Source organism: Ovis canadensis, chromosome 3, assembly GCF_042477335.2.
Source record: "Ovis canadensis isolate MfBH-ARS-UI-01 breed Bighorn chromosome 3, ARS-UI_OviCan_v2, whole genome shotgun sequence".
NCBI classification, from domain to species: Eukaryota; Metazoa; Chordata; class Mammalia; order Artiodactyla; family Bovidae; genus Ovis; species Ovis canadensis.
Window position 1 is genome coordinate 19,913,168 of NC_091247.1, and position 27,912 is coordinate 19,941,079.

General features: G+C 42.9%; 2 protein-coding genes across 11 annotated transcripts in view; one reads left to right on the forward strand and one right to left on the reverse strand.

Moving 5' to 3' along the window:
- Nucleotides 1-273, forward strand: part of ATP6V1C2 (ATPase H+ transporting V1 subunit C2) — a 58,088-nt gene extending 57,815 nt beyond the window's left edge. For all 10 annotated transcript variants that reach the window (XM_069582602.1, XM_069582607.1, XM_069582598.1 and 7 more), the window contains one exon: nt 1-273. In XM_069582602.1, the coding sequence (XP_069438703.1) occupies nt 1-90 (90 nt within the window). In that variant the 3' untranslated portion in view covers nt 91-273.
- On the reverse strand, nt 218-23,714 carry PDIA6 (protein disulfide isomerase family A member 6). The gene is made up of 13 exons (XM_069582608.1): nt 23,480-23,714; nt 18,388-18,529; nt 14,663-14,720; nt 14,092-14,218; nt 11,704-11,810; nt 9,398-9,528; nt 8,879-8,993; nt 7,994-8,134; nt 7,193-7,277; nt 6,999-7,071; nt 2,694-2,852; nt 1,865-1,961; nt 218-1,230 (listed from the first exon to the last, which is right to left on the reverse strand). The coding sequence occupies exons 1-13, from the start codon at nt 23,496-23,498 to the stop codon at nt 1,162-1,164; spliced, it is 1,323 nt and encodes a 440-aa protein (XP_069438709.1). The 5' UTR covers nt 23,499-23,714; the 3' UTR covers nt 218-1,161.
- Between the last annotated feature and the right edge of the window lie 4,198 nt (nt 23,715-27,912).

Here is a 27,912-nt window from a genome sequence, read left to right on the forward strand (position 1 = left end):
GCATCCGTGGAGATCCCTGGACTCCAACTCAGCAACCAAGACTACTTTCCTTACGTCTACTTCCACATCGACCTTAGTCTTCTCGACTAGAAAGATGGGCTGGTACCGCTAAACTTGAGTATTCGTGCGAACTACTACAGATGCTTCTTTCCTCTAGCCCAAGAACAATTTAATTATCCTACAGAATTTAGATTTTTAGAGAAATTGCTCACAAAGATTAGTGACAGTTGTATTTATTTTTTGTAAGTTACAGTAAAGAAATGTTCTCAGTTCTTTGAATTGTCTCTTCATTTATATTCTAATGTAATTCAAAAGTTCAGTTTTCTGAATGTCTTACATGAATGGGGACTTCCTATCAATTGGCAACCTGCTGCTGTATTTCATGTCTTAATGGGACATGCTGTGAGGGTTTAATAACAACGTATCAAAAACCTTGGGCTAAGTGTATAACCAGCTCTTTTCCCTAGTAGTTGCTGGTGCTGGCCAAAGACAAAAGATTGGGCACGGAGGGCAGTTTCCACTTGACAATCCACACTGTTTTTCATCCTTCTATATAAACTCGCTTTACGTTTCACATTTACAGCTGGAACCTGGCCTTGTGGGTCACAGGTAAGACCTGTGTGGCAGCAGGCATCCAGACAGTGTCACGTGAGCTGCGGGTTACAGGGAGGACAGACGTCAAGGTCGTCCCTTCACAATATTAATGTACGGGCTGAATACCGCACTCTGAATTTACCATGTGGACACTGATTTCATACGTTTATTGGCATTGTCCAAAATATTGTTTTATTCTTTAATGGAAAAAAGCTATTAATATTCAAATGAAAAGGGTCACATTAAAAAACTTGTAAGAAACAGCCTCCAAGAACATCCAAGCAGCAAGTCAGAGGGAGGGAAAAATGCTTCAACAGCCCATCAGTTTTCTTCAAAATATTACTTGACAGGATACAACTCATTTCACTGGCTACGACAATTCATAGAATTTTTCATTGTTTTCTTGAGACGCAAAAGTTCACTGTTGCAGTGTTTTCAAATGACCAGTCAAGGGTTACTTCTCGGTTAAAAAGGCCACTGGTAGGTTCCTTGGACTGGAAAGGACGTTCCTTCACTGCAGGAAAATCTGCTCCCAAGAAAAGAAAGCTGAAGTCTTTGCGGAGCCTCTCACAACTCATCTTTCTCCAGGTCGTCCAGCTCCACGTCACTCAGGTCAATGTCGTCTTCCACGGGAAGCTGTGGGACAGAAAACCACGGTCAGGCCCTGCAGGGCCTACACAGAGCCATAGGCAGGCGACCCTGAAGCCTGACGTCTCACTTCACACGGTCAGGCCCTGCAGGGTCTATGCAGAACCACAGGGAGGATGACCCTGAAGCCTGACATCTCACTTCACAGACCAGTACATTTCTAGCGGTGCTCTGAGCACAACAGCTTCTGCTCACCCAGCTCCTGCTTTTAACCCTGCCTATCAATACAGGGAGAAAACTAACAGTGATTTAACTTGTCCTTTGAGGAGGATGGGCAGAAATGTACTGGAATATATTTAATTTCAAAGCCTGAATTTTGCACTTCTCTCAAAGTTACTGAATTCCAGGTTAAATGTTCACTTGAGGGCTAGTAGGAACGCAACCTCAGTGAATTTCTCTGGCTGTCTCAGTCATGAACATCCAGTGATGCACCCGACAACAGGGAGGACGGGATGAAGGGCCTACAGGCCTGAGAAACTGACACTTCAGGGCTAGGCTCACATCAAAGTTCAGGTCTGAGGGAGAGGTCTTGGGTCACAAGCAGCAAAGATGGGTCGAGAAAGTCAGAGGCAGGACGGAAGCCCCGAGTCCTGCTCATGGCTCAGTTGCCCTCGGGACTCACCTCGCCGTCCTTGCCATCCCAGGGCTCCCTGGTGCTGATGGTGGGGAAAGCCCCACCGCCTACAGGCGCCGTAGATCCACGCCCAAAAGACAGCTCCCTGAGGGGAAGATGAGGAGAATACGTGTGTTAATGATGGACGGTTGGCGCCAGTGAAGAAACAGCACTTTGCTCCTGAGAAGTACTTCACAAACTATCTTTTCCATCAGGGACAACAATGTCACTGTATGACAATATAATGGAATTCCTGAGGAAGGCTTTGGCAGCAGATAAAGCCAGTCACTACCAGTAATTTGAAAAACAGCGCAAACATATCTTGCCAAAATACAAGTAAGTAAAAAATGATCAAAGTTGATCTAGACATGGACTAGACCAGTAATAATACTTGATTAACAAAATTCCACACTAACTTTAGAGCCCAAGAAGGTTTCTCAGTGCGGCCACTCTCCACGTTCTGGCCCAGGGAGTCACTTTCCCACCATTCCCTGAACTGCTGTATGGGCAGAACAGAGGGCTTCAGCACAGTCAGTCAGACCCTGCGTGTACCAGACTCATGCAGGCTGTTACACCAGGATGGCTCACTGCCAAGTGCACAGGGTGGCAAAGGGGCTCGAGAGGAGAAAAGTGGTAGGATCACTTGCTAAGTAAAAGACTTCAACTGCACAGGAAGATGATTCCAAAGCTCTAATTTATGAACATGTGTTCTCCGAAATGTGAAAGAGGAAATTACTCCACTTATTGGGTACTCTAGAATAGTTTGGAACCATTACCACAAAAGAACCAAGTAAACAGTTTGACAAAACAAAAACAACTCAAGGAAGGAAGAAGTTACCTGAGAAACTCATTAATGCCTTGCTCACTGAATGATCCCTTTAGGAGAGCAAATTTCATCTTGCGTGCGTTAATAGCTGCCATAGCAGGGTATCCAAACCCTCCAATCCCCAGCGCATTTTCTAGTTCAGATTGGGCTCCAGCTTCTGTCCACAGCCACCTAGAAAAGTGGATTGATTTTTAGGGTAAAGATCCCTTTTGAATTAATTAGAACCCAATTAGTAGACATCAATTAAAGGACAAAAGATTACACATCAAATAATTTACAGAATGAGATAAGTATAGAAAAAAAATCAAAAACTAATTTGAGTTTTTTTAATAACATGTTCCAGACGTGCTCCTAAGTAACCTTGGTTCCTTTCCTGTTTCCTACACCCTAACCCTGAATGGACTGGTCTACCAACAGGACCGTTTCTCCTCCCAGTGCCCAAAATACTGTCCAATAAACCTGATGTATTTTCTCTGTTACTTGAAATCCTATCAGTATCATTTGGGGTTATTAATGTTCTTCGGGCATGTAACAACTTTTTTTTTTTAAAGGTAAGGATATGTCATAATTCACACATGTAAAAAATGCTCAACCAGACTTCCTGGGTAGCACAGTAGGTAAGAATCTGCCTGCCAATGCAGGGGACACAGGTTTAATCCCTGGTACAGGAAGACATCACATGCTGCGGAGCAACTAAACCCATTGTCACAACTACTGAGTCTACACGCTGCAACCACTGAAGCCCATGTCCCTAGGGCTCGTGCTCCCCAACAAGAAAACCCAGTGCAATGAGAAGGCTGCCCACTGTCAGCTCCCTCTACTCATACAAGGATGAAGGACAAAGAACCTGGGCACACAGCCTCCTGCATGCACAGGCTAAACTAACAGAGGCTGTGCAAGGCCTCTGTGTGAGACCTGCACCCACGTGGAACCTGGGACAGCAGTGGAGATGGAGTACATAGGGCAGAAAGATTATACAGTGGAAACGAGACAAGCTTTGTTCTGAACAATTGCCAACGTCCGGCCCTCACTCAGAAGAGGGTAAAGAAACATGCCTCTATTTCTGTCTTTATCTAGCCTTCAAGGCTGTGCTAGAATTCAGCTCTGTTACTGTTTTTGCTTGCTAGCTGAGGACTCCAACCACCATTAGAACATGATTCCTATAAGAAAAAGTGTACCATGGTACAAATAAGATACTTGCATTGATTTGTTTCTTCCTAGGTGGTAATTATTTTTATTTACTAAAAAAACACCAGAAGATGAGCCCCTCAGGTCAGTAGGTGTCCAATATGCTACCAGGGATGAGAGGAGAGATAGCTCCAGAAGGAACGAAGAAGCTGGGCCAAAGTGGAAACAACGCTCAGCTGTGGATGTGTCTGGTGGTGAAAGTAAAGCTGATCCTATAAAGAACAATACTGCATAAGCACTTGGAGTGTTAGGTCCATGAATCAAGGTAAACTGGATGTGGTCAAGCAGGAGACAGCAAGAGTGAACATCGACCATCTTAGGAATCAGTGAACTAAAATGGACTGGAATGGGCGAATTTAATTCAGATGACCATTATATCTACTACTATGGGCAAGGATGCCTTAGAAGAAATGGAGTAGCCATCATAGGCAACAAGAGAGTTCAAAATGCAGTATTTGGATGCAATCTCAAAAACAACAGAAGGAAGCTGGTTCATTTCCAAGGCAAATCATTCAACATCACAGTAATCCAAGTCTATGCCCTAACCACTATGCCAAAGAAGCTGAAGTGGACCAGTTCTACAAAGACCTACAAAACCTTCTAGAACTAACACTCAAAAAAAGATGTCCTTTTCATCACAGGGGATTGGAATGCAAAAGTAGGAAGTCAAGAGATACCTGGAGTAACAGGCAAGTTTGGCCTTGAAGTACAAACTGAAGCAGGGCAAAGGCTAACAGAGTTTTGTCAGGAGAACACACTGGTCATGGCAAACACCCCATTACAACAACACAAGAGACAACTCTACACATGGACATCACCAGATAGGCAATACCGAAATTAGACTGATCATTTTCTTTGCAGCCGAAGATGGAAAAGCTCTATACAGTAAGCAAAAACAAGACCGGAGGGGACTGGCTCAGATTATGAACTCCTTATTACAAAATTCAGACTTAAACTGAAAAAAGTAGGGAAAACCACCAGGCCATTTGGCTATGATCTAAATCAAATCACTTATGATTATACAACGGAGGGGATGAACAGATTCAAGAGATTAGATCTGGTAGACAGACTGCCTGAAGAATTATGGATGGAGGTACTGTATAATACTACACAGAAGGCGATGACCAAGACCAATACTAAGAAAAAGAAATGCAAGAAGGCAAAATGATTGTCTCAGGAGACTTTACAAATAGCTGAGAAAAGAAGCAAAGTGAAAGACAAGGAAGAAAGGGAAAGACAACCCAACTGGATGCAGAGTTCCAGAGAATAGCAAAGGGGAGATAAAAAGCCTTCTTAAGTGAAGACTGCAAAGAAAGAGAGGAAAATAGAATGGGAAAGACTAGAGATCTCTTGAAGAAAACTGGAGATACCAAGGGAATATTTCACACAATGATGGGCACAATAAAGGACAGAAACAGCAAGGACCTAACAGAATGAAGACTATGTGGCACAAATACACAGAACTATACACAACCTTAATGACCTGGATAATCACAAATGTGTGGTCACTCACCTAGAGGCAGACATCCTACAGTGTGAAGTCAAGTGGGCCTTAGGAAGCATTACTATGAACAAAGCTAATGGAGATGATGAAATTCCAGCTATTTCAAATCCTAAAAGATGATGATGCTGTGAAAGTGATGCACTTAATATGCCAGAAAATTTGGAAAACTCAGCAGTGGCCACAGGACTGGAAGAGATCAGTTTTCATCCCAATCCCCCCAAAAGGCAATGACAAAGAATGTTCAAATCATCATACAACTGTGCTTATTTCACATGCCAGCAACATCATGTTCAAAATCCTTCAAAGGCAGACTTCGGCAGTACATGAACCGAGAACTTCCAGATGTACCAGCTGGATTTAGAAAAGGCAGAAGAACCAGAGATCAAACTGCCAACATCTGCTGGATCACAGAAAAAGCAAGGGACTTCTGGAAAAACATCTACTTCTGCTTCACTGACTACGCTAAAGCCTTTGACTGTGTGGATCACAACAAATTGTGGAAAATTCTTAAAGAGATGGGAATACCAGATCACCTTACCTGCCTCCTGAGAAACTTGTATGCAGGTAAGAAGCAACAGTGAGGACCAGACATGGAACAAAGAACTGGTTCAAAATTGGGGAAGGAGTACATCAAGGCTATGTATTGTCACCCTGCTTCTTTAATTTAAATACAAAGTATATCATGTGAAATGCCGGCTAGATGAATCCCAAGATGGAATCAAGATTGCAAGAAGTATCAACAACATTAGATAGGCAGATATCTAAGATACCACTCTTAATGGCAGAAAGTGAAGAGGAACCAAAAAGCCTCTTGATGAGGGTAAAACAGAAGAGTGAAATGCTACCTTGAAACTCAATATTCAAAAAACTAAGATCATGGCATCTGGTCCCATCAGTTCAAAGTGGAAAGAGTGACAGATTTTATCTTCTTAGGCTCCAAAATCACTGTGAAATGTGACTTCAGCCATGAAATTAAAGGATGCTTGCTCCTTGGAAGGAAAACTAGGACAAACTTAGACAGTATATTAAAAAAGAGAGATACCACTTCGCTGACAAAGGTCCATATTGTCAAAGCTATGCCTTTTTCCAGTAGTCATGTGGATGTGAGAGTTGGACCAAAAGAATGCTGAGTGCCAAAGAACTGATGCTTTCGAACTGTGGTGCTGGAGAAGACTCTTCAGAGTTCCTTGGACAGCAAGGACATCAAACCAGCCAATCCTAAAGGAAATCAACCCTGAATACTCTCCGGAAGGACTGATGCTGAAGCTGAATCTCCAATACCCTGGCCATGAAATGTGAGGAGCTGACTCACTGAAAAGAACCTGATGCTGGGAAACACTGCAGGCAGGCGGAGAAAGGGATGACAGAGGATGAGATGGTTGGATGGCATCACTGACTCGATGGCCATGAGTTGGAGCAAACCCTGAGAGATGGCAAAGGACAGAGAAGACTGGCGTACTGCAGTCCATGGGATCAGAGTTGGATGAGACTTAGCAACGAACAACAACAAAAAACACACCAACGTGAGCAGAGGAACACAGACTACAGGAAACGCTGAGGAAACCACTTTCAAACAGCACTATACTCTCCTTCCCAAATGATCCTGGGACAGTTTGATAACTCACCCCCACATCTTCTTCTTGTATTTGTCCGCCAACTTCAGAAGAACTTCCAAGTAAGAATTTCTGCCTGCAGCTCCTGATTTAAACAAAGATTTTACAGGTAAAAAGAAAGGAGTTGGTAAAGTAATTCCATCTGTTAAGTGTTCTCAGAGCAGGCAGCACAGAACTACTGGACAGAGAGCCCCCACTGGCCATACCCGTGTCAAGAATGTGGGGCAGCACGGCCACGACGCAGAGCTGATGCTCCTCACACGTCTTCTTGGCGACGTCCTCATTGATGATCTGCGGGGTCCAGAACACAACGGGTGTTGGAAGACCATGTGACACAGAACCCACAGGTCTGCTTGAACAGACTGGGCATTGTCACTCTTATTGAACGGCAAAGTAATTCAAGAGCGAGATTAGGCTCTTCCCAAATAATACTTCCTGTGTGCACTACAGAAATATGAACGAGAATTCCATTTTTATCTCTTAGCCATCTATCTGCGGTGGGGACGAGCCATTTGTATGCACACATGGTCTCTGAAATCAGGATGCCTGGGCACAGCCTTGCTCTGATGTTTAGTCTTTTAGACAGGTAAGAAAGCCATCAACATGTATTACATATTCTCATGGATTTGAGGCTTTCTTTGCCTCTTCCCCATATGAAAGATGGAGATAAAAACGGTATCCACCTGTAAGTGTTCATATGAGAATTAGGTGCTCAATAATTGTTAGCTATTATTTTGAGAATGATAAATGAAAGACTGGATTTAATTTTAATGAAGCTAAGGTACCTTTTGCTTACAGTGCAATTACTTTAGTACTGAAAGTTATGAAAAGCTGCAATTTATAAGACAAGTTCTCCCCATCTGAAAGTACAAAAACAACTCTAAGGAGAACAATTTAAAAAAGATAAAGAGCTAACTGGCAAAGACAGAAAATGTCTTTACTGCTTCAATGTGGCCTTTCATCAGACTGGAAAAGCACTCCTTACTATAGGTGATGAAGAGGTTTACCTCAAGCAGCTCAGGAGGTGGGGCATTATCAGAAAACAGATCGAGGGCCCGGGAAACAATGTCGGATCTCGTGCGTCCCCCGTCGTAATCCACAGGAGACTCACCTTTCTGGAATATCTTGATTGTAGGGAATCCCCTAATCTATTAAAAATTAAAATTTTGTTGCTGTTTGTTGCTAAGTCGTGTCTGACTCTTTGCGACCCCCATGGACTGTATCCCACTGGGCTCCTATGTGGTATTTCCCAGGCAAAAATACTAGAGTAGGTTGTCATTTCCTCCTCCAGGAGATCTTCCCAACCCAGGGATCAAACCCGCATCTCCTACATTGGCAGGTGAATTCTTTACCACTGAGCTACCAGGGAAGCCCCCAAAATAAAATATCAGAGTAGATATCAAATTAATATTTAATAATAAATAAGATGATCTTTATGGCTAAAACTACTTTATAGGTAATTTAACATAACAAAAACACTCCTTGGCCTGCATCAGTGTCTAAGGGGCAGCATGCAGAGGTCTATCAGTCAGGGGATATTAACAGTCTCACTGCCAGGCTTAGCCAAATCTTATTCAAACGCCGGACATACCTCAATACAGTAATACATGTGCTCGAGAACAAAGGGACAAACTTCAGAAGCTGTATGAGTAACCTGTGAAAGCCTGGGCTCACATTAAGCCCGTAGGCAGTGCACTGCTGAAAGCAAAACCAAGAACCCTCAACAGTCCTGAGTCCCGTATTTACTAGTTAAGATAGCGAATGATTTCAGTTTTTCATTACAAAATGGCTAAATTCCTCTCCCACCTCCTAGGGAGACCAGGAATACACGATGGAGTGACAGTTGAAAGCAGCGTGTTTCCAAGAGAAACCAGCCTCCCAAGCATACTCACCCCGTATCGGCTGGCGAGAACCTGGTTCACGGTGGCATCCACAGCTGCGAGTTTCACTTTGCCTTTTGTTTGCTCTTTCACCTCTGTAGCGGCCGCGGCCCATTCTGGCTCTAGGCTACAGAAAACACCCTGCATTTTAAAAGGGTATGCCAACTCTAGGCACACATCCTTTTAACTGCTGCACACATTTCCATCCAGTCCAGTGAAATCACACTTGGGAAACACTCCGCGTGCAGCTTTATGAAAGCTATGATGCCCCACCCTCCCACATTCACTTCCCCATTCTTCATCCATCATGCCCCTCCCAACCCTGGATGCCAGCTCCCTGCTCATCTCTGAAAACATGACAGAGGAAACACTCGGCGCAAATGCTGACGTTTAACACTCACGTAGAGCCAAAACTTTGGGGGAGAACATCTTGGGGATCACCTAGGACCTGCTTCAGCTCTTCAGAAGTGAGCCAGGGGAACAGACTAAAAGCACTGTGACTTAAAAAAGTACCTGGTACAAAGCACTTACTTTTTGCAGTGTCCACACCAGGGAGCATAAAACTCAACCATCCAAACATCTTCACTGTCAAGGACATTCTTGTCAAAGTTGTCATCCGTCAGCTCAATCACGTCCTTCTTACTTGAACTGTCACCTCTGCCCTGTCATTTGTGACATTAAACCTTAGGTTACAACTTGGCCAAAAAGAACACTATCACCATTCTACATATACATATAGCAATAATCAATTCTACATCTTAACAAAGTTTTGAATTCTTCTTTCAAGTGAAAACTATTTTACTCAGATAGGGAACATTCCTTAGTATTATTCTTTTTACCTGGTAAACAGTATTTACTTTCAAAGAATTACCAGTACACTCAGTATCACACGTAACATGAACCTGAACTCTACTTTTGCTGCCTTCATTAAGAGAAACCCCAGTTGTGGCTCACAGAACCACCTCAGTAACACTGTTCTCATTCAGAACCACGCTGGTTCATCCTGGGTACCTACAGTTCAGATAAAGCCCCTACTACTTGAGAAAGCTAAAAACAACACTTAACCCTTTTATCTTTTCGAAGCATTTTCTTTAATACTAAACCTACAAAGCAGTCAGAATTGATATAATGCTTTCTGTTGCCTGGGCCAAAAGCCATCAGCGTTGAAAAGACAACCTGTGCTCATTAAATGTCTTAAGTTTGAGATAAAAGGCATGAAATCTCTGGTAAGCTAAGCCTGTATAAAGAAGCTACTCCTACTGGTCTCCTAGAAGTGAAGGGCTGTTTTATTACGTGCGCAGGCAGACCTTGGAGATCCTGTTGGTTTGGTTCCAGACCACTGCAGTAAAGCGAGCATCGCAATAAAGAAACTCATATGAATTTCTTGGCTTTCCTGGTGCACATAAAAGTTATGTTCACACTATACTGTAGCCTATAATTTTCGTACCGTAGTTTATTCAGTGTGCAATAGCATTATGTCTAAAAGACAATAAATATCTTAATTCAAAAATATGTTAATGCCAAAAAATGCTAACCCTCATTTGAGTCTCTAGCGAGTCTTATTTCTCTGTAATAGCAACATCAAAGATCACAGATCATAATTAAATCACCATAATTATAACAAAAACTTTTGAAATACTCCAAGAATTAACACAATGTGACAGGGTGAGCAAACGCTATTGAAAAAATGGCACTGACAGACTTGCTTGATGCACAGTTGCTACAAATCTTCACTTTGTAAAAAATGCAATGATTTGAGAAGTGCAATACAATGAAGTGTACCTGCATGTATCAGGAAGAATTCAACGCCTTTTCACAAAAACATAAGCACATCATGGTTAAAATCCACATTTCATACAAGGAGATCTAATATATCCATCTGCAGAACAGGAATCTTCTTCCCTATCCAGTTGTGTGTGTATGTGCACGCATGCTCAGCTGTGTCTGACTCTTTCTGGCCCCATGGACTGTAGCCTGGCAGGCTTGCTTCTCCGTCCATGGGATTTTCCAGGGAAGAATACTGGAGGGGGTTGCCATTTCCTACTCCAGGATATCTTCCTGACTTAGGCATTGAACCAACATCTCTTGTGTCTCCTGCATTGGCAGGCATTCTTTACCACTAGCACCACCTGGGCTCTCTATCCAATTATGCGTGAATAAAAACGTCCAGGGATTTCAGCCTGACTGCCACAGACACAGGCCAAGAGGCCATCCAAATTTCATCCGTGTTTGTCCAAAGTTGACCTAGAGGAGAGCGTATCTCCCTCTCACCACTTTGGAACTACAAACACCATGGAGGCCAGAGTTCAGCTTCCGGGGCCTGAAGCTCTTTCTCTCTTGCTGTCTTCCAAACTCTTCTACTTAGGCCCAGGGCCAAGGAAGCCATTTCGGGCCTGGTTCTTGGCCAGCAGCTCAGCGGCGGTGGACGCCCCAGGGGTGACTGGCCAGGAGCAGAGACCACAGGGGGCCACACGAGCAGCTCTGACTCCCTCTGCAGTCACTTGACTCAATGTCCTCTTATTATTACTATTTTTTAAACTCAAAGTCCACCAATTTAAAGATAATTATCTTCTTTGCAGAGTTTCCCTGGTGGCTCAGCTGGTAAAGAATCCACCTGCAATGTGGGAGACCTGGGTTCTAGCTCTGGGTTGAGAAGATCCCCTGTAGAAGTGAACAGCTACCCACTCGAGTATTCTGGCCTGGGGAATTCTATGGACTAGTGCATGGGCTTGCAAAGAGTTGGACACAACTGAGCGACTTTCACTTTCATGCCCAGTTTACAATCAGGCTTCAAGATCATGACACAGGTTAAAAACTGACATTATACAGAGCCTTACTTGTTTTCCAGAGCTGTAGCCACTGCCCCGGCCGCCAAGGCGGTCTTTCACAAGCTGGCGCAGAGCACTGAGGGCAGCGTCCACAATGGCTTCACCCGTTCTGCCACCTGCAGGGAGACAGGGGCATCAGGTGAACAGCAGTGGGCAGGCTGGGTGTCTATATCTGATGCTAGCTAAAGACTGGAACAGACATGTCTGTCAGCTTCATCTGGTGTTCAAACAGACCTACTTGAGTGTCTTTAAGACAGGACCAGTTTCTTCTAGGATGTATTTCCTGCTTAAACTTTACACCGGGAAAACTAATTCCTCTTCTTCAGTTTTAGGTTATTAGTGTAAACAAGGACATCCTATTCACCCATAAATACCATCTACTACTGAGAAGAGTTCACTGCAATGTCTACTGAATGTGTAACATGTACACAGATGAAAAAGGCTATCTTGTTAACAGAGCAGGATGAATTTCTAAACACAAAGTACCAAATGAAGGGAATGGAAAAAACTATTTAAATGAGATTAATGGATAGAAAGGACTGGACAAGGGAGGATACGAGGCATCTGAAGCTAAGAAACTGGAAAGCAACCTACTTCCTTCTACCTTGTATAAAACACAGTTATTCTGGGCTTTGAGGTTCTGTAGCTGAACTTGCTCTTAATTTCAATCCCTGTATTTATAACAGTGGCACTAACCTTGGGAAGTTTACCAAGAGCTATGTGCTCAAGAACAAGTCAGGAGACTCCTGATTTACTCAGAAGAAAATGGACAATATATGCCTTGAGATCATCGGAGTTCAAAGGCAAAACTAACAAGATCTCCTCAGAAAGTTTTTTATTAGAGTTTTCTAATCAAACTGCCCAGGGAGAAATAAAAACGTCTAACAACACTTCAGACCTGACATTAGAAAGAAAGTACAGCACAGCAGTACTCAGAGTGTGTTCAGATAATCGTCTACTACATCCTGGCTGAGATGTAGTGACCAAGCATGTCACTTCCTAAGACAGGCAGGCAGGCAGACCTCAACATAAAAACAGCCTTCTGCTCCTTATCTACTGCAGACACCCCACTTTCTGAGTCAGTGCCCCTCCCAACAATCTCTACCTAGAAGTATACCAAATCAAGAAATACACTAGGGAAAAAGACAGAGAGGGTTTTCTCATTCTAGACCAAAGGCGAGCAAATTCTTCCTGCAGAAGATCAAACAGTCATTATTTTCGGCTCTGCAGGCCCCACTGCTCGTTGTAGCCACTTGACTCTGCTGTCTTACTGTAGAAGTAGCCACAGACAACACCAGTGAAAAAGCATGACAGTGTTTTGAAAACTTATTCACAAAACCAAGCAGCAGACCAAATGCTAACCCCTGCTCTAAACATTCAATTTTCACTAATTAGCAAAATTAAAAAATTGTATTCCAAAGCAGAAAAGCAGGTGTTTACTAAGAAAAATGCAACTTTGTTTTATGGAGTTTTAGAGCTATCTTCAATATGATACCTATTTGTGACATCTTAAATAACAGGCAACTCTATAAAAGAACAGCTGACTAAAGTAACATTTAAGTCTTGAGAGTCTGGAGCCAGAGTTCTCTCCAGCTGCTTCAGTAACTCACAGCAGATACAATTACGTCACCTATAAAAAGGAGAACGTGCAGGACTTCTTCATTATCAACAGTTTAAAAGACTAAATAATAGCTTTAATAATTCAAATACTATGTATGTTTACAAGACTTAAAGACTCATGGGCAAAACACTCCAGGGTAATATCAACAGTTCAAACTGACTTTCCAGTTATAGGACTTTCTTTTCCCACTCTTATGCTCGAATTCCTAACAGTGAAGGGATGAGCACTCAGAGCAAGAAAACACTTGCAGATCTTTAAAAATACTATATAATTATAGAAACTTATTAAATAGTAAGTAATGAGTAAAATATCTTGTTGTTGTTTAGTTGCTAAGTTATGTTCAACTCTTTGCGAACCCATGGACTATAGTCCGTGAGGTTCCTCTGTCCACGGGATTCCCCAGGCAAGAATACTGGGGTGGGTTGTCATTTCCTTCTCCAGGTAAAATACTGAGTAAATAGTATTTGTTTTGAAAAAACTAACAAGAAAAAGGAAAGCACAAAACATCACTACTCTATCATTGCTAAGGCCGTGTGGTCTAAGCTAGCATAAACAATAATAATTAAAAAAACCTTTCACCTGTTTGACACGTTTAATCTCTGAGCAACTCAGAAGATGTAGGAAATCACAGATTAGGAATTTTAGGCACAAGGCAGGTGAGAAACTTGTAGGCAGCAGGGCCAACAGGTTACAGAACCCCAGGTTCTCTATCTGGTCCTACCCACTCACATTAGAATTCCAACCAAGGGCATGAAGTAATTAGGAAAAGTTCTTACCTTGATAATCTTCTGGTTTGTTTTTGTTGGATCCAAAAATCTTAATGGTAGGAAATCCCTGAACACCATACTGACCCCCTAGGGACTGATGTTTGTCTGCGTCAACTGCACCAACTTTGACAACATCCTGTGGAAACACAGAAGGAATATCCCTTTTTCTTTCAACCAGAGCAGACTCCACAAGAACCCATCATCTGATGATGTAAACTCAGAGACAAGATAATAAAGGGCAGGGTCCTATTTGCCAACAGAATTATGACAGCTGTAGCCTGGGAAACCAATCCTAAATGGAGGGCTGGACAACAGGCAAGTCAGCCTGTGAGGAAACTCAGCAGCTCCCAGAAATAGCCCGACTAAGCACAATTATGCCACTTCACTGGGAAACAGAATTAACGAAAATAGACAAGACATAATTTAGAATGTACAGTATCCCCTTGTTCCCTACATAATCCTGGAAGCAGAACAAGAGTACTGGGCTTCAACATGCAAACTGACCTCCTACTGTACATTAAGCCCATTTGCTTAAACTTATTTCAACATACACAGGTGAACATGAACATTATAAACTCACTTTCAAGGCAGTTGCTGCTTTCTTCCATTCTGGTGTTAACCTCTGGCAGTGGCCACACCTTGCAGGGGGTAAAAACACAAGGAAACAGTCAGTCTTTGATTCCAATTCGAGAAACACTCCCCAATGGTCTCCTGAGTGCCATGGACTGGGGGTGGAGGTTTGCAGGGAGAACAGCACTAAAAAGACACGATTGGTGACCAGAAGAAGCTCACTGTTGTGATTTCACTACGATCCTTTTTTTAAAAAAATCATAATAAAAAACCTTCCAAACTACTGCCAAGTTAAATTATATTTAAACAGTTTAAACAAATACTATCATTTGTAACTCCATCCCTGAGGGGGAACAGCAGTATTTACCTTGCCGAGTGTGCCTCAAGTGTGGTCTGAGTTCTATGCTAAGCAAAATGCAGATTCTGAGACCCCCCAAGGAATCAGAGTTCCTAAAGAAGAGGTTCAGGAACCTGTCTTTAGTAAGTCCCACTAGTGATTCTTCAATCTATTAAGGTTTGATAGCCCCGACATAGTCCAGAATTTTCATCTTATAGATGAGACGACTGTTTTAGAGCCTGGATCTGTGGGGCCTGCGTCTTAATGCGCTATAGCTCCCATGGCAGCTTGTGGAGTTAAAATGCACATGCAGTCTCAAGTCAGTAAGGCTAAGGAGTGAAAAGCCTTGACACCACAAGGTGGTGATAAAAGAACAAGGGGAGTTAGACAGAGACACACAAGACAAGGAAAAATATTCTTCATCTTTTAGGTACTAGTACTTGGGAAAAATTACTGTGAAATGTAACACACAGACAAGTGCTTTAAAAAAGAATTATATATACAGAAGTCTATTATGTGTGTATCAGCCATCCAGGTTATAGGCAGCTATATTACTTTCATCACCGTGTAATACCCATGTATGAAGACAGCGTAGCTAATTTAACTACAGGTGACTATTTCCTTTTTTAAACAAAGTCAATTTTCTTTTAATTAGGTCTCTAAGCACCTAATGAGCCAATGCCATGTGCCAGGACCATGAAGCGCATTCTTCACACAGGATTTCATCTCATCAGCACAGCCACCCTGCAGGCAGGCTTCGTGGTCATTTTCATTCTACAGATGATGAAACAGAGCCTAAGAAGATAAGAAACCCTTCCAATGTCACCCAGTGACAGAGCTGCCTGACAGGTTTTCCTGGCTCCAGATCCCACGCTCTTAGTCAGTATGTAACATCACCTTCCGGGGGCCTAAGCATAATCCAATAGTTTAGAAGTCAAGATCTTTCAGCAAAGTGCCCTGAAATGCTGATTCTACCCACTACCTACACAGCATATTTTGCTATTCAGGTAAGCTACTTGGAAATCTAGGAGTCAAAATTTTACAGGACTTTATGCCTCTTTAATTTCAACTTATTCTAATGAAGGAAGGACTTAAATCAGAGATTGTCAGAGTACATACACCCTGTAATTTCAATGTTAAGCAATGTAAAGACAGATCAAAATGCCACAAATATAAATATAGCAGCACACCCTTAACTCAGGGGTTTTTCACTGGGGTCCACGGATCCCCAAAGGGATAGTGGACAAGAATTTAAGAGCTCTGTAAGCTTTGACTGGGGGGAAATCCTCTATTTTCACTAACCTGTAATTAAACTTTAGGATTTCTTTCAATTATAAACAGTAATAACATATCATAGTGGGTTTGTACTTGTGACTCTGTCAAAAATAAAAATCACAGCTATTTTCTCACCACCACTATAGCTGGTGCAAGTTTCTTTCAACATCATTTACGTTCATCACCATTTCAGAATTATGGTCGCTAGCTGTTAAAATCTGCTGCTGGACCTTGCTATTTATAGTCTCTGTAAATGAGGACTGCAAAACCATATCAAGATTTACTTTGATAGTTTAATACTCTTATTCCAATATTTCAGGTTTCCTTTGTGATCCCATAGCTTTTATTTTATGCATGTAAAACCTTTATTCTAAGGAGGAACTCATAGTCTTCGCCAAGCTGCCAAAGTTTAAACACACTGAGGGGTTAAAAGCACACTCTCTAATGAGACATTCTCTCATCCAGGGCACTATGAAGCAAAACTTTGCCAGTTAACAATGACAACCCTGTATGCAGGATAGCAAAGGAGACACAGATGTGTATAACGGACTTTTGGACTCAGAGGGAGAGGGAGAGGGTGGGATGATTTGGGAGAATGGCATTCTAACATGTATACTATCACATAAGAATTGAATCGCCAGTCTATGTCTGACGCAGGATACAGCATGCTTGGGGCTGGTGCATGGGGATGACCCAGAGAGATGTTATGGGGAGGGAGGTGGGAGGGGGGTTCATGTTTGGGAACGCATGTAAGAATTAAAGATTTTAAAATTAAAAAAATAATAAAAAAATAAAAAATAAAAGAAAGAAAAAGATTAAAAAAAATGAATTAAAAAAAAACAATAATAATTAACTACTTGATCCAGAACCTTCTCAAGCATGCTGACTGGTTTTGTTTTGAAATGAGGTATATTTTCATATACTGTAGCTCCCCCCAAACAAGGTAAATTACCAATGCCATAAACGACAAAAAATATCAAACTTGTAAAAGCTGCATACAAAGGCATTCAACAATATTAAGCCTGTACAACTGCCATTTGCACCTTTACTAAAATGAATGAACGAACCTATACAGAATTCTTATTTGGATAACAAAGAAAAAAACAAAAGGAATTAAAAAAAAAAGTATTAAGATGAACAGTATTTTCATAATGTAGTAACATAAACTTTTAAAGTGAAGGATTTTACCATGATTTGCTACACTGAACTGGAACTGAGTTTCTAAAACTGCTTTCTTTTTCCAAAGAAAAAACTGAAAAGCAATAAAGGAAAATCTTTATTATTTAGGCATTGCCTAAAAAGCGCCTGCTCAAGGACTGTCTGTAAGAATTCCATTCACTACCCGCCCTGCCCCTCAGAGGACCACTCTGGACCTCAAGTCAGCGCACAGCTCACCTGCAGATACAGCTGGTGGTACTCCATCTCCTCTCAGGCACCTGTCATCTGCAGTCTGCAGCAGTGACAGTCTCATGCCTATCCTGCACCAATTCCATTGATCTGTTTCTACACGTTTATTTGTTGGGGCTTTGGTTTTGTTTTCATTAAGTATTTTAACTACATAAAGGATCAGTGCAATACTGTGTAGTTTGACTGTGTAGATGACCCTTGAATAAGAAGAGTTACAGGTGCTGCTGACCTGCTGCAGTCGAAAATCCACATGTAACTTTATAGTCAGCTCCCTGTATCCACAGATTCAACCACAGTGAATTATGTAACAATGGAGTACAAATTTGTTGGGGGAAAAAACAAAAAGCCCACATTTAAGTGACTTGCACAGTTGTATCTTCACTGCAGGTTTCTTTTTTCCCCCCAGAAGTAGATGCAAAGCAAGAGAAGAATTTATCTTCAGCCCACTTACATTGTCCTAAAGACCAGGTAAGTGCATCTTTCTAAAATTCCTTCTTTCTTGCAACTATTAGCTACTTCCAGCATTGTTTCCTAACTGACTCAAACTCTGCACCCTTTAATAGTCAATCAACCCTTTCCCTCTTGTCTTTTACTTTTTACCATTATGAGATTTCTTTTCATTAGCATTACCTGGATGTGTCCTCTACCTCTTCTAAACAATCAGTAAATTAGGTAAACAAGATGGCTCAATCGACAACTACTTTATAATTACTTACCATGGAGCATAGAATTCTACAAGCCACAAACTGTCACTCTGAATAACTTCTCGGTTGAAGTTTGAGGGGGTTAATTCAATTACATCATCACTAGACGAATACAGACCATTAACTGTTATAAAGAGGGTACAGCTCATCAGACCTGGAATGACAAGAAACATACCATCAACAGCAGGGTTCACGCTCTGACTGGAAAAGTTCTTTTCAACTAACCTAGGCCGTTCACACAGAGGGCAGCTTGGGTCAGCTCTCTCCTAGCCCTCTCCTTCCTCCACTCCCCCACTTTCAGCCTGGCTACCGTTGGAGCTCCTGGGATTTTACTCTCTCTGGGGCAGTGGTGAACAAGAAGGGAACAGACCGCCCACACCCTCATCTCTTGAGCTGTGTTGGGAACAGATTTAAATACTATTCTTAGTGCTTTCCCTATGCTAACACCTTCATTCTGTACAACCACACTCTATGAGGCAGGACTATTACTGCCATCTTCTGGGCAAGGGTGCTGAAAAACTGGGACGTTCCATCCAACTCTGAAACCCTGGATAATCCACCCACTATTTCTTGTGTTATTCAAATGCATTATTAGCATGCTATTTTTATTAAAGCTTTTTGATGGGAAAAATAACTATTTGACTCTTCAACTAGACTGTGACTCTCTTAAGGACAATGATTTTTTTTAGGTATCTTTCTTGCTACTAACATTATCCATGGCATATCATCAGGCACTCACTGCGCTGCTGGATGAGCTCTGAATGTTCATGTGAACAACTGACAAAGGGAGGCAGACAGTCTATTACAGTATTAACAGTTTAGCTACCCTGTGGACCAAATATATTTCTCTGGCTACTCATATGCCACCTTAGCCACAATTTCATATGCTTACTTTGTAGACAGGATTTAGATTTCACGTGGAACTTTTTAAATAACCCAATAGTAAACTTCGAGAATGAGTACATATTGATGTCAATTGTTCTATTGCTCAGTCCTCCACCTTACACCTACTAAGGCATTCTGAATTTTCAAATCACTTTCAAATACATTGGATCCACTTGATTTTTCACAGCACTACTACTTAGAATGTGAGAATCATCCTGATTTTGGAAACATGGGCAGATAGAGATCAAATGGCCCATCTACGGTCACACCTAAAACTGGTGGAGCAGCTCTGACTCCTATTTCCAAGCTCTATCAATTAAACCATGCTGTCTTTTCAGTACTCAAGATAGAAAGATTCAGTACGCCATGGGCATGAATAATAATTACACTGCTTGAGGAACACTGCATCTGAATTACAGTATGACTAGCACTGTAGGAACTTCACCATGAACTCTACCACACTGTAGGAACTTCACTGCAAACTCTACTAACAGTGATGTGATGCCACTAAAGGTTATCATGCAGTGGATATGATCAGATTTGCTTTCTATAGAGTCTTCTGGCTGCAATGTGAACAGGGGATGGAGAATTATCAGGAGAGTGGTTTCACATAAACCGAGGGCAACGTGAAATGAACTACAGTAACAAAGGCTAACGGGAGGTCAAATAGCCAAGACTGAAAACTGCCTACTGGATGGATATATGACGACAGAGAGGTCCCCGGGGCCCTGGGCGGTCATGGTAGAGAAGCGAAAGTAAGCAGCAGTCAGGCTGCACAAGGTTAGAGAAAGCAGGAGGGAACAAGCTGGTGAAAATAATACAGTATCTTTTAAAACAGGTTTCTTATAAAGAGCAGGAGACACCAAGTCAATGTGGGATAAAAGGAAGTTTTCTTTTCAAGGATGGGAGTGATTTGAGCATGAAGGGAAGAAATATGTGGAGCAACAGAGACTACTACAGGGAATAATGGAACAAAATGCCTGAATTACGAGGAGGGGAGTAAACCCAGAGTTAAAGAGAGGGGTATCTTGCCACAGGATGAACTCCTCTTCCATTTCAAGAGGTGGAGAAGGGTGAGTGTGGACGGAGGTCAAGCCAACCAGAAAGAGGCTCCTTTTATAACTGCAGGTCAATACAGCAGCCACATGGGGCTACCCCGAAGGGAGGCATGCTGGAGGTGTAAAAAGCACACTGAATCTCAAAGACTTGATAGGGGAAAAGAGAAAATCATCTCATCAGTATTTCTGATATTGATTTCCTCAAGATATTTTAGATATAACAGATATATATTAAAATTAATCTCACCAACTTCTTTTTGTCTTTTAAATGTGGCTACCAGAAAATTTTAAGTTACCATATAAATTTAGCATTATATTTCTATTGGGTGGTGCCACTTAATAATCTTTTCTTTGCTGTGGAAAAGATCAGAGTTGGACACATTCACTAAAGCAAGTAAATCAAGAACCTAAGTAGAGACCATCCTAATTGTCAGTAAGCTTGAGAATAAAACTGGTCTTGGAAAATCTTCTATGGATTTTTAAAATATATTTATCCTCTTTAAAGAATAAAATCTGTATGAATTGTTATTTATTCAATATATTGAGCTCCTTGCAAATTTTTAAAAATAAGAAAAGCAAACAAACTATAAAGCAGTTCTGCTTAGAATGAATTATTAATATTTTGGTAGATATTGTAGCTGACATCTCTCTACATCATACAGAGGTTTAAAATTTTATATAAATGTCATCTTATTATACATTCCCTTTTGTAACCTTTTTCACTCAAAATAAGTTACATTTTCTACTAATTAGCCCCCATGTAACCATTTTTAATGGCTGTATCATGTTCCTAATCCACTATTGACATAATTTGATGGTTTCCACATTTTTTTTCCTATTAAGAGGCCAATGCTAAAAATTCTATTTATTCTCAAATAAATTTGATTATTTCCCTAAGAAAATATCTTACAAGGGAGATGGGGTATGGCTACCATTTTGATATATGTATCTGTTCAACTAGCTTCCAAAAATTGACATCTCAACTAAGAATAACACTTATAAGACACTATATACAGTTAACTCATTTACTCTAAGTGGTATGTGTCATCATGCCCATTTTTAGCCCAGGAAATGGAAACACAGAAAAGGTAACTTGCCCAAGGCCACATAACTAAAGAGTAACTAGGAACCCATCCCCAAATTTTAACCAAAGGACTGGACCCCGCAGGAGTAAATCCCAGAAGGGGTGTTCTACAGACTGTGCAGGGGAATCACATTCTCTCTCTTCTCCTGTCAATCGGGAAGAACAATGAAGAAGGCACTCTCCTCTTCATGCTGTTCCAAGTAGGTTGGAGTCATTATAAGAGGTTTTAATGACTGTTTCACTCATTAAACAGTGATTTTTGTTTAATTGTTCACCTCAGGAAAGTGGTACGAAGATGGGCATGCCTAATGACACTCGGTATAACATAAACTCCAGCTTTTTTTCCCTCGAGTAATGGTGCTGGACTTTCGTAACTTTCTATAAAGTAGCCTGGATCTCACAAGAGCACCCTCCCACTATAATGGCTATCAATGGAAATGTCTTGATAAAGGTTCAAGAACTAAATTCTTTAACAGGCAGTAAGACCTAGTAGGGTTAGAAGGAAATCAAACATGCTACTCCAAAAGCATTAAAAGGTGTACAAAATCCAACAGCAATAACAGCAGTCAGTAACTACCCCCTACAAAAACATTCAGCCCACTTAAAATGATAAGAGTTAGGTCTGTTGATCGATAATGATCTGTTTCTAATATTCACATGGTCATTCCACTCACTGATAACTTGCACCAATGGGAAACTGGAACATCCAAATGTCTAGAAGCTTTGTGAGCAGATGGTTTTGCCATCTGTGGCCTCCTATTATTTCCCAACAGTAGTTAAAGATGCTATAAATCTACATCAGTAACCTCTCTGTACCTCACCTGCTAGCAAGAGTACATGGTCCCAAAAAAGTCATCTAGAAACCGAGAGGGCGCCCCAAAAGGCTACCTTAAAATAACGAGTCAACTGAAAGAATCATAGATGCTTTCAAAGCCCTGTTTGAATTCACCTGCAAGCAACTAAACAGAAACTTAAGTTCTTCGCTCCTCATCTATTATCTCTACAGTAATATGGCAAATATTTCTCTTGCTTTCTCTCTTTAGGTATATATACATACACACAAACTCCTTAATCCCGAGAACACCACTAGGGAGTACAAGCCCAGAGTGGTTAAGTAACTAGCTCCCAGTCACCCAGCTAGTAGATTCGGGGGACCGAGGCTGGGACCCAAACCTTGCTCTCTGGACCAGCGTGCTCAGGTACCCACTGTTACAGCGCCTTGATTGGGACCAAGAGGGCCCAGGGAAGGAAGGGAATCCTCCATCTCACTACTGAACTCGCTAAGACATTTACCTTAGTCTGGGTTCGATTTAGTTCTGAAAAGTTCAATCACATCTAAAGCGCTCTTGCATCGTGAAACCCGCTTTAAGAAGGTACTGCTGCCTTTGAAGGAAACTTCTGATCGATTTCAGGACTAGGTTTTGATATTGCAGGTTTTTCACAAGTGGGAATTCCATAAAACGGTTGGTGAGGGCAAGCTGCAGTATGAGGAGCCCGAGACTCCCCCCGAACACTCGAGGCCCAGAACAAGGTCCCCCTTCCAGGTGCCCCACTCCCACCCCAATACCCAGCCACGGTCAGGGACGAGCCATAGTCGGTCTCGGGGGGTTCGACCGCAGCTCCCGGCCTTCGCTCACACCCCGCCCGCCCCTTCACAAGAGCCCGGCGTCCGGCACTCGGCCCCCGGCTCGGGGCTGTCCCCAGCGCCCCGGGTTCGAGCCCAGCCTTGGGGCTCCCGCGCGCACACGCTCCACCCACCACCCCAGCCCAGGTGGGATGCGGTCGCCCCCCGCCAAGGGCTCCCTCATCTTCCCGCGCGCCCCACACGTCTGCTGGAGGGCCAGCGCAGGGTTGGAGGAGGAGTGGGAAGCTCCGGTCAAGGACAGTCTCAGTTCGCGGAGCTCCCTACTGCCGCCGGGGCTGCCTCTGCGGAATCGTCCGCGAGGACCCGGCCCGCGACCCTCCTCGCCAGCGCGGGGCCCGGGCAAGGCCAGGCTCCCGCTTGCTCCCCGGACCTCTCAGGCTGTTCCCCTCACCTCACCCCCCCGGCCTCCCGGACGAGGAGGCCCAAGCCTACCAAGCACCAGGCGAGCCATGCTGAGCGCCCGCGCCGCTACACGTTCCAGCCGCCGCCTCGCCGCCTCACCGCCTCACCGCCGCGCCGCGCCGCGCCGCGCCCCCACCGCCCCTCGTACCGCCCTCAGCTCGCGAGGTGAGCTCGGGGCGGGGCGGCGCGGCAGGGGCGGGCCGGAAGACGTTCGCCAAGCCGTGGCCGCGGCTTATTGGTCCCGGCAGACTTCGCTCATTTGCATAGCCAATGACAGGCGGCCGGGTAGAGGTTACCGGTTTGGGTTTTTGCGGGGGCGGGGTGATAGGCGGAAGGAGGGACTAGATGGGGGGCGGGGCAGAACAGTTGTCCGCCCCGTCCCCCACCCTTGTCCCTCACGTACCCACAGCCCTGGTTTTCCGTGCTTGTTCTTTCTGGGAGTAAAATAGTGTTGTTTTTCTCTCGGATCCTTACGGTTCTGTCTTTTCCCCACTCGCTTCTAACCAGTCTCTTTCCTTCCTTCATCGCTTGCTTCCCTTCACCCCCCTAATCCTCCATCCATCACGCTCTTTGTCCCCAGGGAGGAAAAGTTTTTTTGGGCCGTCAGCTTATCTACGACCTTATTAAAAGTGACATATTAATTTGTTTCACTCGTTGTGCCTGAACAAGTACTCAGTTATTAAAAACACTTGCTAAGCACACACTGTACAGAACACAATTCAACAAGTATTCATTTTGTTGAATTAAAGTTCTCACGACCAGGGCACAAGACTGCAAAGTTTTTCACAGACAGGCCCTCCGTTCTCTGTGGAAACCCTGCGGGGATGAAGCTTCACGACTCCTCATTTTCAGGGTTTACTTCCTCCTCCGGGGAGGGACCCTAGCAATGAGTTTACATGGTCATGTGTTTTGTAACATTTGCAAAAGTGAAATAGTTTCAGCATTACGGGCTAAGATCTCTGCATCTTTCCACTCTGATTCCCTTTCTTACGTTTAGAGCAGACTCGAGCATTTTGGTTTTGTATTACTAATGTATTATCACCATGGTTTATTTCTTCGTAATGCTTAGTGCATGAAACAGCTCTGATTTTGGCCAAAGCATTTATGAGATCTGGGAGTAGTGGAGGCTGGTAGGGCTTCTTGGAAGAAGTGGCACTGGAGCTGAGTCTGGAAGAAGGAGAAAGTCTGTCAAAGCACAGAGAGGAAAGGGAGTGATGAGGGCACAGAGGGGTGAACTGACACCACGAAGAGGAAGCTGGCAGCAAAAGCCAGATGAAGGGGTGGTGCTAGGGGCTGTTTGAGAGACTTTAAGATCATGTAGAGCCATGTAGATTCCTGAATTTTGATTCTGTAAGATCTCTTTGAGTTTACTGATACTTTTGTAAAATCTAGGATTTGGTGTGTTGGGGTAAGTTTTAGGGAAAACTCTGAAATCCCAGTGGCTTCTACCATAATGGTTTGTTTCTTACTCTCATTGGAGAGCAGCTTTTCCTGTGGTGATTCAGGGACTCTGGGTCCTCACACCCTACAAAGACACCATCCTCTAAAACAAGTGCTTTCAACATGGGAAATACTGCCCCAAGGGGACAAAATTGGATTTTGGCACAGAATAATAAGAAAATCTTAGATATTACCAGGGCTACAGTACAGAAACAGAAATTTCATGGGAGAGAAGAAATTAGGAGAAGAGACATCTAAAAGTTCTCCTTAGGGGTTATTGTTCCTCGCTAAGTCGTGTGCGACTCTTTGTGACCCCATGAACTGCAGCATGCCAGAAGAGGTGATGAGGAAAAACCAAGTAGAGAAACAGTGCTCTAGAACAGGGCTGTCCAACAGAAATATAATGTCAACCACGATCATACACGAAATTTTAAAAATTTTAGGAGCCACGTTGAAAAGGTAAAAAGAAGAGATAATTTTAATAATACAGTTTGACCCTAAATATTCCAAATTTTATCATTTTAACATGTAATCAAGAAAAAATGATTGATGAGCTATTGACATTTGTTTTCATACTAAATATTTGAAACCCAGTGTATATTTTATGCCTGTGTATGCGTGCTCATTCGCTTCAGTTGTGTCTGACTCTTTGCGATCCTGTGGACTGTAGTCCACAAAGCTCCTTTGTCCATGGGATTCTCCAGGCAAGAATACTGGAGTGGGTTACCATGTCCTCCTCCAGGGGATCTTCCCTACTCAGGGACTGAACTGGCATCTCCTGAGTCTGCTGCATTGCAGGTAGATTCTTTACCCCCCGAGCAACCTGGGAACCCCGTATTTTATGCTTAAAGCAAGTCTAAAGTTAGGGTGTCTGGATGATGTCTTAATCCCATGTCAGGAGGTGAGTCCTCATGGTGTAGAGCTCGGGAATTAGAACTATCCTCTCTACCCCCAAACTCCCAGTGTACAATGTTGGGACAGGACAGGACAGGAGAATCATAATAAATGGTCCCTTTCAGAAAGGAAAGTGGTAGGAGATACACAGAGGTCCCTGGTTTAGGGCCATTTTGAAATGGGTGGACGTTCTGAAGTGGGTGGAATCATTCTGATGGGTGGACACTGGAAGAAGGCTTTGGTTACAGGTGTGAAGAAGGCTTTGGTTACAGGTGCAAACAAAGGAAAAGTTCACTCACTCATTCACTCAACAGATATTTCCTGAATATCCCCTTATTTTCAACACATTGGTAGGTCCTGGGGGTACCAATGTAATGAAGAGCTGTTCCTTGCCCAAAGGAGCTCACAGTCCAAAGTGGAAGGCAGGTCAATAAAAAGTTATAGTGAAGGTACATACAGAGAGTTCTCTGGGGTCATGAAATGAGCCATTAATCTGCTCTGCTTGAAAGAGTCTGATTGGAAGAGGGTTCCTGGCATGGCAAGGAGATGTTCCAGGCACGGGCAGGTTCATGACCAAAAGCACAGAAGTGGAGAAATACATGATGCATAGAGAAACCTGACCAGCCCTCCACAGCAGGTCGACTGGGACCAGTCTCAACAGTGACACTTTTATCAAAACTATGAGTTTTAAGAACAAAAGATTAAACCATTTTACATAACAAAATTTCTTGAATTCTAGAACTTTGAGCCGACATTCGGTAGGGCTCTTTAGGTGCTCAGCAGTTAAGGATGGAGCTTTCCAGCATTGGGTGGCTGAGATTGGAGACAGTTTCAAAAACGCTTGCTGACCTTGGCTGGAAGCCAAGCTGATCAAACACCAGCTCTGGGCCATTGTTCCCAGAAAAGACAAAAAAGGCAGCCATCATATCTTCTGGAGTACCGCAGTTTCCTCTTCTTGTTCTGTCCTCAAAGGCTTCATCTCCAACCAGAAAAGAATAAAACAAATGATTTAAGTAGCAAGAGAGGACTATCCAGAAATCCTCATATTTTTTAATAGAACAATGAGCAAAGTTAGTAACTCAAATTCTCATCATGCTTCATATGGTTAATAATAACTATAATAATAAATAATAGATGATAACTTTGTATGTGCTTGCTTCAGAACTTTTTAAAGTGGGTGTGGTGATATTGATGAACAAACTGGACACTTACTTTTCATTTCATTTTCTATGATTTCCAGCCCCTGATGCTTAGCTACCGTGATTGCAGCTTGTCTGCCCTTTTCCATCAACCCCAAGTTTCTGCAGCAATCTTTCTACCCTGGAAAGAAAAGAGAGGAAGGCTGTGGGGCTAGATGAGAATATGTACCTCTCACGTGGGTTACATTTGCTCAGAAGTAAGTGATATGAAAGCCCTGAGGAAGAAACTGGAATATCATCTCACCTCTCCTTGTTTGACACTCGTGTGTGTGTTAGTCCCCCAGTCATGTTTAACTCTTTGAGACCCAACGGACTGTAGTCCACCAGGCTCTTCTGTCCATGGGATTCTCCAAGCAAGAATACTGGAGTGGGCTGTCATGCCCTTCTCCAGGGGCCTCTGATGTTGTTCAGTTGCTCAGCCATGTCTGACTCTTTGTGACCCTACTTGTTCAGTTGCTCAGTTGTGTCTGACTCTTTGTGACCCTGTGGATTACAGCATGCCAGGCTTCCCTCCTTGACCATCTCCCAGAGTTTGCTCAGACTCATGTCCACTGAGTCGGTAATGCCATCCAATCATTTCATTCTCTTCCGTCCCCTTCACCTCCTACCTTCAACCGTTCCCAGCATCAGGGTCTTTTCTAATGTGTTGGTTCTTCACATCAGGTGGGCAAAGGATTGGAGCTTCAGCTTCAGGGTCAGCCCTTCCAGTGAACATTCAGGACTGATTTCCTTTAGGACTGACTGGTTTGATCACCTTGCAGTCCAAGGGACTCTCAAGAGTCTTCTCCAACACCACAGTTCGAAAGCATCAATTCTTTGGTGCTCAGCCATCTTTATGGTCCAACTCTCACATATGTACATGACTACTGGAAAAACCATAGCTTTGACTAGACAGAGCTTTGTCAGCAAAGTAGAGTCTCTGTTTTTTAA

What these genes read in the sequence shown, in the direction of transcription:
- PDIA6 (XM_069582608.1), bottom strand. An exon ending in TGGTGTGGACACTGCAAAAA is followed by an intron (nt 8,994 to 9,397) that starts GTAAGTGCTTTG and finishes TGTTTTCTGTAG; the next exon opens with CCTAGAGCCAGAATGGGCCG. An exon ending in TACAAGAAGAAGATGTGGGG is followed by an intron (nt 2,853 to 6,998) that starts GTGAGTTATCAA and finishes CCACTTTTCTAG; the next exon opens with GTGGCTGTGGACAGAAGCTG.